Source organism: Cyrtonyx montezumae, unplaced genomic scaffold (genome assembly GCF_038088225.1).
Source record: "Cyrtonyx montezumae isolate F1298 unplaced genomic scaffold, pur_monq_1.0 scaffold_5, whole genome shotgun sequence".
Taxonomy (NCBI): Eukaryota; Metazoa; Chordata; class Aves; order Galliformes; family Odontophoridae; genus Cyrtonyx; species Cyrtonyx montezumae.
This window is the reverse complement of record NW_027072056.1, coordinates 4,897,113-4,913,592: the sequence shown is the minus strand read 5'-3', so window position 1 is coordinate 4,913,592 and position 16,480 is coordinate 4,897,113. Positions and strand designations below refer to the sequence as shown.

The 16,480-nt window shown below is 49.1% G+C and overlaps 1 protein-coding gene across 1 annotated transcript; it reads left to right on the top strand.

Moving 5' to 3' along the window:
• ITM2C (integral membrane protein 2C) lies at positions 1 to 14,968 on the top strand. Its single transcript, XM_065747852.1, has 6 exons — positions 1 to 123; positions 6,520 to 6,657; positions 7,997 to 8,185; positions 8,741 to 8,851; positions 11,415 to 11,565; positions 12,751 to 14,968. Exons 1-6 carry the CDS (start codon positions 22 to 24, stop codon positions 12,840 to 12,842), a joined length of 783 nt encoding a protein of 260 aa, XP_065603924.1. The 5' UTR covers positions 1 to 21; the 3' UTR covers positions 12,843 to 14,968.
• Positions 14,969 to 16,480: the final 1,512 nt, after the last annotated feature.

The window sequence follows — 16,480 nt, the reverse complement described above, 5'->3', positions numbered from 1 at the left end:
CGGCGGCGGCGTCGCGGGGCCATGGTGAAGATCGGCGTCCAGCAGCCGGCCGCGGCGCTCAAGCCCGAGAAGGAGAAGGCGGCGGGCGGCGATGGGGCGGCCGTGCTGCTGCCCGCGGGCGCCGTGAGTGCGGGGCGGGGGCTGCGGGGCGGGGACCCCCGCGGTGGTGATCGGTCCGTGCGGAGCTCGGGGCTGCCCCGAAAGAGTCGGGCTGTGCGGTGGGGCGGCCGCTGCGTCGCGGGGGTTGGAAGTTTGGGGGATGGGGGTGGGGTACGTGAGGGTCTGAGATCCGTGGGCAGCGGCAGCCGAGCGCGTCCTTTGCGGTTTGGGGTTTAGCGGTGGCCGCCGGATTTTGGGTTGTGACATCTCTGAAGGCTCGGGTCTGGTGTGGAGAGGAGCAGAGTGGCTGGGGCAAGATGAGAAGCAAAGGGTGAGAGCACGTGTGCTTGTTTCAGCTGTTTGGCAGTTCCAGTTGACACACAGGAGCTGAATTTGCTGGGTTGGGTGAGGGCTGCCAGAGGGCAGCAGGTGCTGGTCCTGATGCTGCGGTGTGGGGCAGCCCCGGCTGATGCAGGAGGACAAGTGCACTTCTCTATTCTGAAATGCATCGAGCTGTGTGCATGGTCTGACCACTTACTGAACCCTGATATCTCCGTGACCCAAGCCCCATGGGGAGCCATGGGTTTGCTCCGTTCCCACTGCACTGCAGGGCATTCCCTGCTACAGGGAGCTCCCCAGAGGGTTGCTCAGTTTCAGGAGTCATGGGGTCACTGACACCCCTGTGATCCCCCATGTCACGAGTTGGCATGCTCCCAGCTCTCCTAACTGCGTTGTCAGTGTCTGGGCACTTGGTCTGATGTTAATCCAGCTCTTAAAAGCTATCCCAGAACCTGCAATGGGGAACATGGCTGACTGCATTCTCTTAGTGATTTCCAGACTCGGTCTCATCTCATTAGGTCAAAAATGGTGGTAGGCTTCATCCTGCCCCTGGTGGCAGCCCTGCAGGTGGCCTGGGAGCAGGGCTGCCACCAGACCCAACTCCTAGCGTCCACCCATCCCCAGTATGCCCAACACAGTACTGTGGATTCTCTTCATTGCCTTGAGTGTTTCTCTGTCTCCTAGGGAGCACTGTGTTGTTCTTTTAAGCCCGCAAGATCTACAGAAGAACTTTAAAACGTGGATTTAAGCAATTCCTCTATTCCAGCAGAAGTGACAGACGAGCAGGAGTGGGTGGAGGTGAGCTGGAGAGAGGATGTCAGGGGGTGCACCCCTGGACAAGGTGGCCTATTCCTGAAGCTATTTTTCAGGTTATTTATGATGCTGGATTCTTCAGTAATGGTCTTCTGAGTATAGCTGGTGCACATCTGGACCGAGGGGTGTGCTGCCCAGTAAAACCTCCAGGAGGCTGATGAGGCCAGAGCCTGGCTCTCTTGCTGTGCCCACTCATGCTGCCAACAATTCCTGTCTGTGTCTCTTGCTCCAGCTGCCTTGCAGCAAAATCGCAGTGGTGACATGCAAACAAGATGCTCTGCATTCCTTTTCTCTTTGATCTCTCAACTTCAATCCCAGCAATAGGAGCCAGAGCTGGGAAATGATTCAGCAGTGGCTTCTGCAGGCTGCAGATTCTGGCAGGTGCTTGGTACATGCAGAGATGTGCATGTGGGAAGATGGCTGCGATAGTGCTGCATCCCAAGGAGCTGTAGGTAAGGGCTCTTGACAGCAAGCTGGCACGTGATGAGCCTCGTGTTCATCTGTTCTGCAGCGTGGGGGGAACTGAAAAGGACAAACAAGTTCACTTTGGTCAGAAAATGTATGTGATTTTGAGGCAAAAGCAACTTGTTAAAGGTTAATAAAAGAAAGAATCTTGTTGTCATTAGCAGAAGCTTGGGGGATTGTAGCATCCTCAGGCAGAAGGGTAGTCTGAGGTATGCAGTCAGTAACATAATTTGTTGTATTCATTGGAAAATATCTTCTCAGACACATAATAGCACTCAGTGAGTTTTAATTGAACTCCAGATTTAGAGTCTGGAATGGTAATGCATATATCTGCCATGTCTTTAGTGGCTCTGGGATATACACTGCATTTGTGATTCACTGGGTTTCATTAAAGTCTTCTGCTTCACGAGGGGTAAACGATGAGAGGTGGAGGGAAGAGCTCCTCAGTCCCACCATCCATAGGGTTTCTCAGCCTACACGCTGCCCCAAACTGTGCCCTGGTGCCTCAGGTTGTCCCTGGCCTTTCTGGTGTCCATGTGGGCTGAAGGCAGCACTGCTGCCGCCTTGGGGTGCTTGGAAGGGGAAGGAATGGTTTGAACTGGTAAAACATTTCTGGACTCCACTGGGACCCGCTCCAGTCAAATGCAGGTCCTGGGTCTTGTACTGGACTCCAGGCATTAATATTTCGTACTCCAGCTGAGCATGACAAAAGGTCTGATTAAAATTGGGCAGGAGGATTGAGGGAAATAGTTAATTCTAGCAGATACAGTACAGATGGGACTGAATTTGGACCCCCATGGTTCTCCTTCACCGTGGAGATGGAGACTGCAGAGCTGCTGACACAGAAACATGAAATCTGCTGGAGAGGTATGTTCTCCCTGAGTGCAGCCAGGCTCCCCAGGCTGCTGCAGCTTTGTATGTGGCAGAAGCTGTTGTGCTTACCTGCTTTGGGCATGGGAAGAACACAGAAACCTAACAAACATCGTGGGGGACGGAAAATGAGTTTTTACTTTTGAGCTGGTGTTTTCTTCCCAGGCCCATGTGTGGCATTTATGTGCCTACAGGGGAGGACAGTGTGGCAGGGTCTGGGCTTTTGTTTGTTTGCTTAACCCATCCTGGGGATTTGCTTTGCAGAGCTCTCCCACTGCTGTGGCCACAGGCTAAGCTCAGATAGAGCCGCAGAAGAGTGGATGTCCTCCTTTCTTTTACTCTTTGTTAAGCTAGATACTGTTTCTTTGTGGTGATTTTTCAAGTAGGACTGACTCTGACAGGGCTTTCCTGAGCTGCTGCAGGAGGAAGAGGTCACTGCTGGGCAATGTGTTCTGTACTGGAGCAACTGTGCAGCTTAACATATTTCTGCTCCTGTCTGTTCTCCTGCTCTCCTGCTGTGTGCTCTGTTAGAACAGCCTCATTTCTGCAACAGGCTTTGTTGGCTCTGCTAATGCCCCGAGTGGTTTTACTCCCAGGAAATAGAAGGGGGAAGCTGGAAAGCCTCCAGCTGGAAGCTGTTGCACCTCTGCCAAGAGAAATAAAATACATGGGAATGAATTCCTCATCCCTGTGCAAAGGGGGAGAAGAAACGGCCTCTTGCTTCAAAAACTGAATGGGACAGGGAGGAAAGAGAAGGTTTGAGTCCCTCTTTCTGACAAGGGAAAAGGAAAGGACGATCGCTGGGCACTCAGGAGCTCTTCCATGATAGGCTGTGTTTCATCCTGCTGGCTTTGTGGTTTTTAATTAGCCAGCAGTTGTTTTTGATATTCTAATTCTCAGTGCTGCACAGTGACTCCTGAGGCAGGTGGCTTTGTTGCTAGGCACGTGCGGCGGAGCCACTTGAAGATGCGATTAGATTCCTTTATGGCAACCTTTGCCTTCAGCTGTGATAGTCTCTTAATTACAGCCCTCCTTTTTGGCTCCCAGGCATCTCTGAGTCCAAAAGCCATCAGCTGTTCCCTGCAGAAGCGCTGCTGCGTGGCCCTGCAGGACTGCTCAAGTACAGCACAGAACTTCGGTTGCCTTGGAAACTGTGTGCCATATATACGTGTATGTGTGTGTATATATGCATGCACACGCACATTATCTTCTTTCCTGATCAAGTCGTAGGAACAGCTGTCAGTCTGGAAGGGCTCTACTGTCCTGTCCCAAGGTGGTGACTTTGGTGGGATTCACTTGGAGATGGGTGATGCTCAAAGCCAAGTCCAGCAGAGGTCACTCAGTAGCAGCTTATAGCCCTGCATCAGCACTGTGGTGACCAGCTGCCAGCTGTGCTTCTTTGCAGCTGAAGTCAGTGGAGGTATTGTTGCCACAGGTCTTTAAGTTCTGTAAAGCAGTATTCGATGGTTGCCGTCCATGTGGGACTTCATAGGCCAAAGGTATAGGCCTTGAAATTATTTCTCCTTTTCCCATCTTGGCTCCTTTGGTTGCCAAAACTGAGTACACAGGAAGATCAATTAGGTTTTCTGATGTGGGCTTCTTACATTCCTATCCTGCTTCCTCTGAGGAAGGCAGGGCTGCCTGTGGCAGCGGCTGTAATTGCATCGGTGCATCCTTCACACCAAGAGCACAGGCAACAAGCACCTCCTGGAGATGGCTGTCATTTTTTTGCTGCCTTTCAGCTAGAGCTGCTCTCAAAACAGTATCCCTTTGAGTATTATCATTTCTCTCCTCACTTGTCAGTCAACAAAATCACATCTACTATTTTTAGTCGCCCCAAGCTCCTGTGCTTGGGTGTGCATTTAGACACTTGCCAAGCTGTGTCCCCTGCTCTCTGGGCCCTGCACTGTCTAAAATGAAAGATTTGAAAGCTGTGTGTTTCATAAATGCAGGAAAAATGGTTCGTGGTGAACTCAACCAATGCATCCTTTAATCTGCAGGATGTGTGCAAGCAGGTCTGCCTGTAGGCTGAATATTACTGTTAAGGATATATGTGCTTATACAGCCATAGCAAGTTACATAAATATGGAGGGGAGAACGCCTCAAATCTCAGAGCAGCCAAAGGAGAGAAGACTTGGAGCGAGATGATGGCTGTGATGTTTCTCTATCTGTGTAATTAGATGTCATTCTGGAGGAAATGGAGTAGAGAAAACCGATAAGCTGCGAGGAGCTGCCTGCCCTTAGCCGTGTTCCTGGAGGATCCGCTGTGTTGTTTTGATCTCCTGACAGCAGCGTACAAAGGGAGGCAGACAGAGCTGCTTCAAAAGCTGAAGAAGCAGGAAAAAGGGATGCGTTGAGCCCAGCTCTGCTGGGGCGTGATGTGAGTTGGCGGGAGTGAAGCAGGACACAGCATCTTTCATTTCCGCACTTTGTCATCTCCAGACAGGCATTGGATCTATTTTTCATTAGCCTAGACTGTGCTGATAAGGCATCAGGAGATGGCAGCTCATCGGGTTATGGCCAGCGCCTCGCACTGCGGCCCTGCTTCCAGCTGGGCGGGGGCCTCCAAGGACTTCTGTATAAGTATTTCTAAAGGATATGTTCCTCAAAAAGACACGGCGGTCCCGCTGGGAGTCTGCACAGACATTGCTCTAAGAAAATTGCTGGTGTGGGTGTGAGGCCTGTGTGTGCAGGCTGGGGAAGAGCGAGATGTGACTGAAGGCCAGATGCTGGCGCTGGGGGAGGCAGCTTGCAGCCTGTGCTCACGGGCTCTGTGAGCACGGAGGGCTGGAGCTGCTGCTGTCCTGGTGGCTCAGTCCTTTCCCAGCTCCATCTCTGCAGCGGTTTCCCTTCCCTGTGTCCTCAGAAAGCCTGGAAATTCTGAAGAAAATCCCCAGACTGAATTAGCACTTGTTTCCCTCCTACCCCCCCCCCCAAGGCTGATATGAAGACTCCTCTACCAAACAGTCTGTAGCATAACCTCTTTTCCTCCCAGCTGGGTGTCTGCTGCCCACGCTCTGTTCCTGCAGCCTTCCTGCGAGCAGGCAGGGTGCTGAAGCAGATGGAATATCCTGTTCTGTCCAAGAAAAGGAGTTCCTCCTTATACTCCACACCGTTGCCTGCTGCCAAATGCTGGGTTGAGCATCTGAGAAGGGATGGCCACCTGAAGCTCACTGCCAGCAGGTGTGTGGTTTGTATCACAGCTTCTCCCAGGGCAAAGCCCTGAGGATCTTCCCCACCTCTTCCCAAATGCAGAGTTAGCAGCATGGGAACCCAGCTCTCTTCTGATGAGATGTGCTCGTGCAGCATTAAGCATTTTGTCAGCTGTACCTCGTGTCAGCAGCAGCAGAGCTTTTTGTTCCTTTCCACCCACACTGGCTGCACTGTTTCTCCGATGACAAGCATCTGGGGAAATGTGTTTTTGTGGAACTCTTGACATGCAGCACGACTCTCACTGGAGCCGTTCATGTCAGAGAGCCTTTAAGCTTCTGCTGAGTTGTGATTTTCTTTGTGGCTTGTCACCATTGCCACCCCTCATCTGTAGGAGGAGGGGAAGGGAGACAGAGGAGATGAACTTGGAATGCTTTATTTTTCAGCTTGCTCATCCCTTTGTTTGCTGGAGGAGTGGCAACAAGCTGATTAAACAGCAGTCCTTCAGCACAGGGAGCTGGCAGTGTGCTGCAGGCCTCCTCAAAGCTGGGGCAAAGGGGAAATGCATACGTATTAATTTCTCCTGGAGGTGTGCTGCAACTGCAGCTCCACAAAGCTGGTTGGGAGCCTTGGGGCTTTAAGCCCCTGTAGCACCCTGACCAAAATGCTTCCAGATGTGAAGTCAAGTTGCAGGACGCTGCCTGCGTTATTCAGTCACGTGCCACAAGCTTGTGTGCATCCTTTAAATGACAACTTGTTGATGCTCTCACTCTTGCCTTGCAGGAGGAGCAGGCTCCTGCAGTGCAGGGCCGCAGGTCATCGCTCAGCGGGGTGTGCTACCTGACCATGGGTCTCCTTGTGCTGCTCCTCGGCTTGGTCTTTGCGTCCATGTATGTCTACAGATACTTCTTCATCACGCAGGTATGGGTGAGCTGGGAAGGATGGTTGGCTCCTCAGTTTGGAGCAGCCAAGCAGACTGCTTCAAGCCTTTGATTTGCACTGCTGCTTGTTGCTTTATGCGGTGAGGTTTTGGGAGCTGGTGATTCTGGGCCCTGCAGATGGGACCCTACTCTTCCCACTCTCTTGTTTTGTGTTGTTTTTGAACTCTATGAAAATACGACCTGCAAGTTCAGCCTTGTGAACCTGATGTTACTGCTATCAGTGGTCAGTCAGTTTCCAAAGCTTGGCTGGTTGTAAGGGTTGAGCAAGCCCTGGAGAGAGCAGGGCATGCAGGCAAGGCAAAGCAGCATTTGTGATGGTTTTTTTTAGGCTGCAGCACAGAGAAACGCTGTGAGCATAACAAAAATAGATGCTGAAAAAAGGAAGCTGGAGATGAAATGGCAGATGGGCCTACATCCTCCACCTTTTCTTCTGTGTAGGCTTTGCAAAACCCTGCCTGGTGGAGGCACTGGGCTGGCAGCACTGTAGATTTAAGCAGCTGTGGGTCAGAGCATGGGGAGGGAGACACAGCACAGCCCCAGTTTTAGGGGAAACTGCTATGCTCTGTGGCTTGCTGAGTGCTTAGCCAAGAAACCTCAAGCATCAATTTGCACTGAAGACCTCGTTCTGCTGCTCAGCCAGCACTTATCCACTCAGCAGTGTCATCTTTTTATACTCTCTTCGCTCTATACATGCTCATGCTGTCAAATTAATTTGCAGTCCTTGCTTTCGGTTGCATCAATTATTTATTATTTGTGCTCACATGCATCTGATCTGGAAACCCCATGACAACTGTAGGGCTGCTTGGCTCTCCCACACACCAATGGTAATCTGGTGGGCCTGGGTGCAAGTTCGCTGTGCTTCTGGAACGCAGGAGAGCAGCAGCTCCTGTTTTTGTCCTGTTGAGTTTGCCACATACAAGCTACAAGTACCTTTAGAAGTGATGCTTTGCTTGCTCCAAGCCCATATACTTTATGCAGAAAAATGCAATTGCTGGAAGCTGTGTCTGTGGAACAACAGCCCAGCTGCAAAATCTAAGAGCCCGCAGACAGTTTACCTTTCTGCTTACCCCCTGTGAAATCCCCTGGGGAATCCTTTGTTCCCTTTGGATGTGGCCAGCAGGAAGGGAGGCAGGATTCTTTTGCAAGGGCGTTTTGCACTGCATTTATCAAGAACATCCTCTGGCCAACAGGCTGGCCTTGAATTACGTGCCCAAGTGCCTGCTTGAAAAAGGTATTTTTACCCATTTTTCTCCGTGTTGGCTGTAGTAGTTAATGGGGTGTATGTGTGTGGTGTCTCCAGCTGGATCTCATTCCCACAGCTTCCCCGTGAGAGCGTGTTTCACTGCGGTGTCCTTTATGAAGACTCGCTGTATTCGCCGTTCCGAGGGCAGCTGGAACTGCATGAAGATGTCAAGATTTACATCGAGGAGAACTATGAGCAAATCAATGTCCCGGTGCCCCAGTTTGGAGGGAGTGACCCTGCAGATATCATCCACGATTTCCAGCGAGTAAGGAGCCCTTGGGTTCTTCCTGGACATCCTGTGCTTCATTCTGTTGTCCCATATCTGTACAGTGATCTTATTTTTGAGCTGTCCTCCCTCTCAGAGCCGTGTCTGAGCTTTTCCAACCTGCTCATCTTGTGTGTCAGGCCGTGGTAGGGAGGTCCTTGGGCAGATTTGTTGCTTAAAGCAGTTTTCTGCCCTCCCTGGATTTTACTTCTGGCTGTTGATTGTTCGAGTGACTGATTGCCGTGCTCAGGGTATGTGGCTGAAGGCAGAGGTGAGCTGGTGCCTGCAGCTGTGTGAGGAGGAGTGCGTGGGGAGCAGAGGGAAAATGCAGATAAAAAGTGCAGACTCATGTTCACAGAGAGCATCTTCCTTGATGAGCAGAACCGAGGGCTTTGCCAGGGGCGGACTGAGGTTGCTTCAGTGTGCAGTGCATCTGGTTTGGTGAACAGTACCTGCTTCCTGCCCTGCTCCTCACCTCAGCCTCCTTTCACCCTTTTTTAAGCCATATTTCGTTGAGAAGGGTTCAATTTCTTAATTTCTCTGCTTGGAACACAGGGTCTAACAGCTTACCATGACATCACACTGGACAAATGCTACGTCATCGAGCTGAACACCACTATCGTGATGCCTCCACGCAACCTGTGGGAGCTGCTGGTCAACGTGAAGGTACAGCTGTAATCCTGCTTTGTTTTGAGTGCTTTTCTGGGCTCTTGGGAAGCAGAAACAGAAAACAGTGCCTGCGAAAGTGAGCCTTGGACCTGACAGAGCTGAGTCTTCATGCAGAGCAAAGCCTTTGTGGGTTGCAGCACAATCACTTTGCAGGCAGCACAGTAGTGCAGACGTGACAGATGAACCTGAGCAGGGTGGCACAGGGAAGCAGCAGATTCCTTTCCCGTGGTGTTTGCTGAGAGTGGGAGTCAGTGCTGCTGCATTTTACTTCTGCAAAGCCCCATGGGGAGCACTGGGCCTTCTGCTTTTACCCCTTTGGGACGTGATCTGGACTGCTCACGCTGCCATGCTGAGGGCTGAAATGCAACTTTTGGTCTGATGTGGTTTTGCTCACAACAGGCATTAATTGGGTGTAGCTCTGCCGAAGCTCATGCTGGTGTATTGCAGTGACTGAAAACAGCCTTAAAATAGAGTGCTATTAAATCCTAACAGCAGGATAAAGGCCAGGATTTTTAAGGTTGCAGAAGGTAGAACAAGGCACTGAGCCTGGCTTTCTTACTCTCTTCCATAAGGACCTGTCTAAATAAAACAAAAAAAACCCAAACAATATAATTCCCTGCAGTTACTTGCTGGTAGGTGCAGCCTGATGAACTTTGTGGGGTTAAGCTGAGAAGTGAAAGTTTGTGCCTTGAGAGACGCCTGATCTCTGGTCCTTATCAGTCTTCCAGTTTGTTTCCCAGCACTCTCATTCACTGTGACCATCTGTTCACTGTGCTGGGGAGCCCTGCTGGGCTACAACACACATTTACTTACAACTCACTCCAAACTAGTCACTATGGCAGATGACCAGTCCCCACAGCACAGGGAAATGGAAAAGAGAAATGCTGGTCACGTCCTCAAATAACATGTATAAAATTGGAGGGAGTGAAAATGATACTTTATCGGAAATAGAATTTGACAGGGGAATAAAAATGCAGTTAAAATGGTTTTATGACTATTATGACCTTAATTCTTTAAAGAGCATACAAAGCAGACATGAGTTTAAATAACGTCATGACTGTTGGGATGGTTAAGTGTCCAACCTGTCTATGCAGGTTTTAATGTGCACCTTAAAAACATTGTTAAGCTCACAGAAGCCCCTCGCTGTGAGGCAGTAGAGCAGGCTGCCCAAAAAAGGTGTGCCCTTCTCTGAAGTGCTCCTGCTGGTCCCTGCTCCCCTTGCTGCTGCTTATGCTTTTCTCCTCCCAATCCAGTCAAGTCACCCATGAATGAGACTGATTTCCAGTTTTGAAGGTGTTCAGTGGCTTCAGCCTTGCTTCTAGCACCAAACTTCAGTGCAGCAAGTAATTGTAACTGCTTTCTCTGACAGCACAGGCACTCAGGGAAGCCTTTGCCCTTTCTTCAGCCTGTTGCCTGCTTGTGGTCCCTGCAGCCTGCAGGCACAGCTGTGCCCAGCCCAGGTCACTGTGTGTCTTACCAGGCCTCTCCCATCTGCTTGTTCTGCCTGCAAATGGCAGCTGCATTGCTACTTGCAGGTTTCTATCTGGCTCTGTGATGGTTCAGTGAGCAGGACTGCGTGAGTACCTGAGAGTAAAGGATGGAGGGATGCTTCCACTGTGCAGTTGTAGGAAGCTGGAGGTGACCCCATTAAATGATGGATGATCCACGTCGTCTTAGAACCCGATTAATTTCCCAGTGGAGATGCTCAAAGCTCCAGTTTTCTTAAAACTGTTGGCAAAGAATTGATGGTACTGTGTTTGTTGCACGGTTCTGTGATGGAGGAGCAAGAATTCCTCATTATCTCAGCTCCCACAGCTATTTAAACCTAAAACAATGGAAGGTCTGGATTGCCTGTGTGTGCCTGTAAGCCAGGGCAGATCCTGAGCCCCCGTCCCCTGTGTTAACGTGACAGCTCATGCCCCTAACTGCACATATCATGTGCCCTCTCCTGCGCTGTCCCTCTGAGAATCAGTAATTGCATTTCTTGCAGAACTGTTGTGTTAGTGTAATACAAACTTCCACTAATAGTCTAATGCTCCACCATTAAAAGAGAGCTGTATCGATCCGGGAGGCTCCGCCAGCCCAGCACGCAGCGCTGACTTAATGCAGTGTGTTTCCAGGTATGTCTCTGTGGAGATAACCAGCCCTGTGGTGGGAATTGAAGAGATGAAGTTTCAAACTGTGCTGCTATTCCTTGCTTTTTCCTCTTACGTTGCTCCCTCTTACAGAATCTGCTGATTTCTTTTACTTCTTTGATGTATCCTAGACAGAAGGGACCGTAAATGAAGCTCTGGTTCATGGCCTGGTGAGCTTCTAGTCTGCTCAGGAGTGTCCCCAGTGCAAGCTGTGCTTGCAGCATGGCTGCTCATTGCCCAGGTAGCCTTTGGGCACAGCTTGCAGAGTCCTCACTGTGGCAAGAGCTGTGACCTCCATCCCTGGGGTGCTCCCAGTTCCTCCACTTCCTCTCTCCCACCTTTTCCAGTCCCTGGTGGCTCTCTCCTAGCAGCACCTCCTCTTAATAAGAGGTCACGCTTTATTTTGGTGGAAACTGTCATTCCAGAAAGGGACGTACCTGCCTCAGACATACATCATCCAGGAGGAGATGATCGCGACCGAGCACGTCAGCGACATGGAGCAACTCGGCTCCTTCATCTACCGCCTGTGCAGTGGCAAGGACACCTACAGGCTGAAGCGGAGGAGCACCAGGAGACGTAAGAGCCTCACAGTGCTCAACTGCATCCCTTATTTCTGCTGTAACAGCCCCAGGGCAAGGAGGGTCGGGGGGGGGGGGGGTTCCCTGCAGGTGGAGGCAAATAGAGGTTTTGAGGCATTTCCCACCTCGTTCAGCTGAACCCCAAATGTGGCTGCAAATGGTTGCTGGCTGCTGTCAGTGTGTCTGTTGTTGCAGCTGTCAGCCTAATAGAAACACTCATACAAATGCTTGCAGGACCCTGCAGTTCCTTTGCACGTGGACTCCTGGGGCTGAACTAATAGCAGTGCTATTGGGAACTGCTCGGAAAATTTCCTTAATGCAGATAGTGGCAGCTATTCAGAGCAGATTAAATCTGCAAATTGCCTTTAATTAGTTCCTAATAATATGAAAAGAAGTTTTGAGGAAATTATGCCACCTTAAACTGATTTTGTGAAAATCAACAGTATGTATCTTATGTACAAATGCTAACGTTGCTGCAAAAAATAATAATAATCTGTTTCAGGATTTCTAGTGATCTGTTTATTTTTAAGCCTCACCTGAAACACGAACCTGTTGTTGGTTTGGCTCTCTGGATGAGCTGTGTGGTGCTGAGGGTGTCTGGGGGCCGTATGGGGCTGCACGTGCTGCTTTCTCAGAGCAGCCCTCATAGCCCTGTGCAGAGCTGCAGCCCTGGCACGGTCCTGTTTGTCAGCAGGGCATGGCCAGGCTGTATCTGCCCGGTGCTGCTGCCTGGAGATGAGCTCCTGCAGCACAGGGACATGGGGAGCAGCTGGTGTTTTCCAGAGAGGCTGAGGCCGTGGCAGGATCAATGTGTGTGTGACGTTTCAGGCAGCCAGAGGGTGACAGCTTTAAGCCCACTTTGGCTCTGTAACTGCCTGTGGCTCCTGCTGGTTTGGTGTGGATTTCTGGTCTCAGAGATAACACTGAGATGCTGTCAGCTGTAGCCAGCTGCTCCCCTGTGGCTCCTCATCTCATGGCAGCTCTTACTGCAGGACCAGGGCCTAGGTAATGGTGCTGTTCTTCCTAAGGTGAGATGCTGCCATGTTCCATGTGGGCTGTGTTGTTCTTTCATTTCAGCATTCAGCAATTGTGTCCCATCTCCTTTCCTTCCCCCACTTAATGTTGCTCTTATCAATGAACACTGGTTGAGTTTTCTCCTTGTCTCTCTTTTATTCCCTTCCAGGTATCAGTCGACGTGAGGCTGGGGACTGCCACCGTATTCGTCACTTTGAAAACACTTTTGTGGTTGAAACTGTTATCTGCAAAAAATCATGAAGCCCCTGTCCAGCTGTAACCTTCCTTGGCTTTGCTTGCACACACGTGCTCCCAGTCCTCTTTTTAGACTTGATAATCTGTCTTTTTTCACCCCCTCTCCTGCTTGTGCAGCTCTAAAGCCTTGGGTCTGTCGTGGCCTCGCAGTTGATTCTCTTTTCTCCTTACTGCCTACCTGAGATGTTTTGCTGGGCTTAAATTTACACAGCAATCACAGATGGCCTTGGAGTGGATGCAGCCGCTTCCACACCATAGGGCGGGAATCGATTTGGGGAGCAGGTTTTGGGTAGAAGGGATGGACAATAAAAGTAGGATGCTGGAAATGGATGCTCTTTTCCTGTCTGAGCAGTTTCATGCTGGCAGTGTTGCGAAGCTGGGGCGGGAGGTGTACTGCAGAAGGAGTTACCATTCTGATGCCGATGTAATAACCAGAATTTGTCATTGGATGGACTTAGAAAAAGAGCAAGATATGAGGCTACAAGCAGGGTGATTCAGAAAGCTCAGCAGAGGGAGGGTTTCTGCCCACTGTGGTGCTCACCGTTTGCTGTCCTCATGATGACCACGTTTTCAAACAGTGAAAGCAGTCCCTACGTGTTATTTGTGTCTAGCTCCTGGCTGATTTTGAACGGCATACCTGGAACCAGCCAGGCTACTCTCCTTCAGCCTTCAGTATAGCAAGCAAGTAGCGTCTGCTTGTGGCTCCTGAGCACACCTTTTGTCCCTTTGCCTGAATAATGGAGGTGAGCCTTTGAGACTGCTGCCAAAGCTCAGCTGACTTCCTATCTATGGGCTGCTGATGCTTTATTTCAGCTCACCTCTCCAGGCTGGCTCCTCCTGCCTGGAAGATGAGTTACGCTCACATAGAGCTGTCTTCCTGAGTTGTCAGGATCCCATCGGTGCACGGATGGGTGCCATGCCTGCGTGCAAAGCGGTATCAGTAGCAGAATCAGTAGTTTCTGGCAACTGCAGGAGCAGATTTTATTTATTTATTTACTTTGAAAGCACATTCCCATAGAACTGAGGAAAACTGTTTTGATCATAATTCCCATTGCCCAGCTGTGTTATGTCATCTGTAGGCACCGCCAGAGAGCAGGTGTCGATACGAGGCAAGATTCAGCACATCAAAATACTGCAGAGAAACTGTGTGAACAGAATTGTGTTTCTATTGATCATCAGAAAGAAACAATTGCAGAGTAATTCAATATTCTTCCCTCTGTTCCATAAATATAGTTTAAACTAATTAGGTTCTTAAAATGCAGGCAGTTTTTTGGCTGGAAAGAACAACTTGGCGCGTTCTTGTTAATTGGTTTTCAGCAAATCTGGACTTGTTCATCTGCTGAAATGAGCTTGTTGTTTCAGGAAGTGAAAGGATAAAGTAAATGCAAGAACAGTCATTAACTCAGCAGGTCCAAAAAAATTAATGCATTTTAGAGTCAAACTTCTATTAGTAATACTGTGAGCTAATTATATGAAAACAAAACAGTACCTTAAAATGATCACATCTCACAGTAACAATTACTGTGTCCTTAGAAGCTGAGATTTTTTTTTTATATATAAAAATAGAGTCAACCATAAGCACTAAATTTTAACAGGCAGAGGAGGAGATGTTGATCTCCCACTTTAAGGTGGATGCGAAATGTCAGCTTGCATGTGCTTCATGCAGATTGGTAAGGAAAGTTTCCCGCTGCCAGAGGGGTATTTGCTTTTATAGTACAGCTGTGTTTTTCCAACTACAACTTGCTCTTAGTCCTAGCTTTTCATCGCAAAGCGAATGCTGAGCCAGAGGATCGGTTTGCTTGCTGGAAGTTCCACTAACTGGTAAATTTAAGCCCTGCTTTTCTCTCTCTTTCTGGGCCCCTAAGCCTGCACTCAGGTGAGCACGCAGACCTTTCCCCTTCCTTCTGATTCTGCATGAATTAACTGGTCATTGAATATGCTAACTCCCTGCAACCCCGCAGCTCTAAGGACAAGCCCCGATTCTTTAAGATGAACTAACGTGCTCGCTGTTTCATAGGGTGAGAATGCAGCTGTCTAGGAAGAAAACACAAAACGTGTTGTGTATTTTGTCTGGTAGAACTCTTACCTCTTAGGAAACATGCGTGGGATAATAAAATCTTTTACCTCTGATACATTAAGTGTGTATTTGTAATGGAAGCACATTTTTGCATTTGCCTCTTCTATACCTGGATGGGTGTTTTCCATTGTTGGGGTTCTGTAGAAGGGATTTGCGTTCTGCAGTAATTGTTTGCCAAGGCCTGTTCTGCAGCTAAAGCTGGTAATAGGGTCTGACAGGAAGATGGGAATGCTGCAGCCTGCGGCAGTGTTTTCCTGGAGTCTTACTTGGAAAAGACACTGTTTCTCTGCGCCCGTGCATCAGGAAATTCCTGTGACTCTTCCAGAGGTCAGCGAGGAGAAAGCTGTGATCTGTGTGGTGTGCTGCCGTGAGACTGCTCACTGTGCAAATCAGTGTGTTGTCCTGAAAAGTAAGTGCTGAGGAGATGATTTCAGTGTGCACCTATTGGGACCATCTGTTCCAGTATTAGTACAAAAAATAGGCATGTTGTGGCTGCTGGTGACCAGTGCCTGGAATGTTCTTCATTGTTACTGCCAATGTCTTAGATTTGCCCCTAGCTAAACATTTGAAGGGTAATAGAGATAGAAAGGCCAGATCTGCTGTTACAGTGAGTTTTAAATTCATTTGTTTTGACCATGTGTGACTACAGGATTTCAGGATAACTTCTGAACTATGCTTTGGGGCAGTCTCCCCGTCATGGGGCAGGAGCAGCCCATCCCAACACCTTCAAGCTCACTCCTTGGAAACGTGTTGGCTGTGTGTCCAAAATTAGGAACCTTTGCTTCCTGGAGAGTAAGGGTAAATTGGCTAAATGCAGTCCTGTAAACAGCAAAAAGTATGCAGCTGTGCTTTCCATTCTGATACAGGAATTTGAGAATAGGGTTCAAGATTACTGAAAAAACCTATCAGTTTGTTTGAGACTCCATTTCCCATCAGGATAAATATTTTACCTGGGACTTTTCAAATGGAACTTATTGATTCACAATCAGACATTCAATTCAAATTAAAATCTGACCACGCCTCCACCAGGCTTTCATAAGGCCTCTCCTACCAGAGAAAAATACCCCTTTCTTCATTCACATCTTGGCTTTTTGGCAGTATATGTCTGTGGCTGTTTTCAAGGACGAAGCACAGGAAGAGTAAAATGTCTTCAGAAATCTCTGCTGAACACCGTGAGAGCTCACTAAGAATCACAGCCACTGCCATTGAAACAGACTGATGCATTTGTTCTACAAAAACAAGAACCCATTTGTTTTATGGTTTTGATGATATATTTTTTAATGTTTAAATAAATATGATAAACATTAATATATATATTACTCATAGAGTAACTATACTGTGTATTTTACAAGAGCTGCTCTGGAAGTATTCCTCCTATTCTGTGATGTTGGCCCACGCTGTCAGAGGTGAGTGCTGGTGATATGGCAGCAGAGGTTGAACCTTCCCAACAGATCCTGTTACGTTTTGTTGCTGTGTGACAGATGGCAGCAGAGGGGCACTCTGTCAGAATGGCATCTGACACGTAAGTGCATATGGAGCAAAGGTGTGTCACAGAATTCTTCCATGC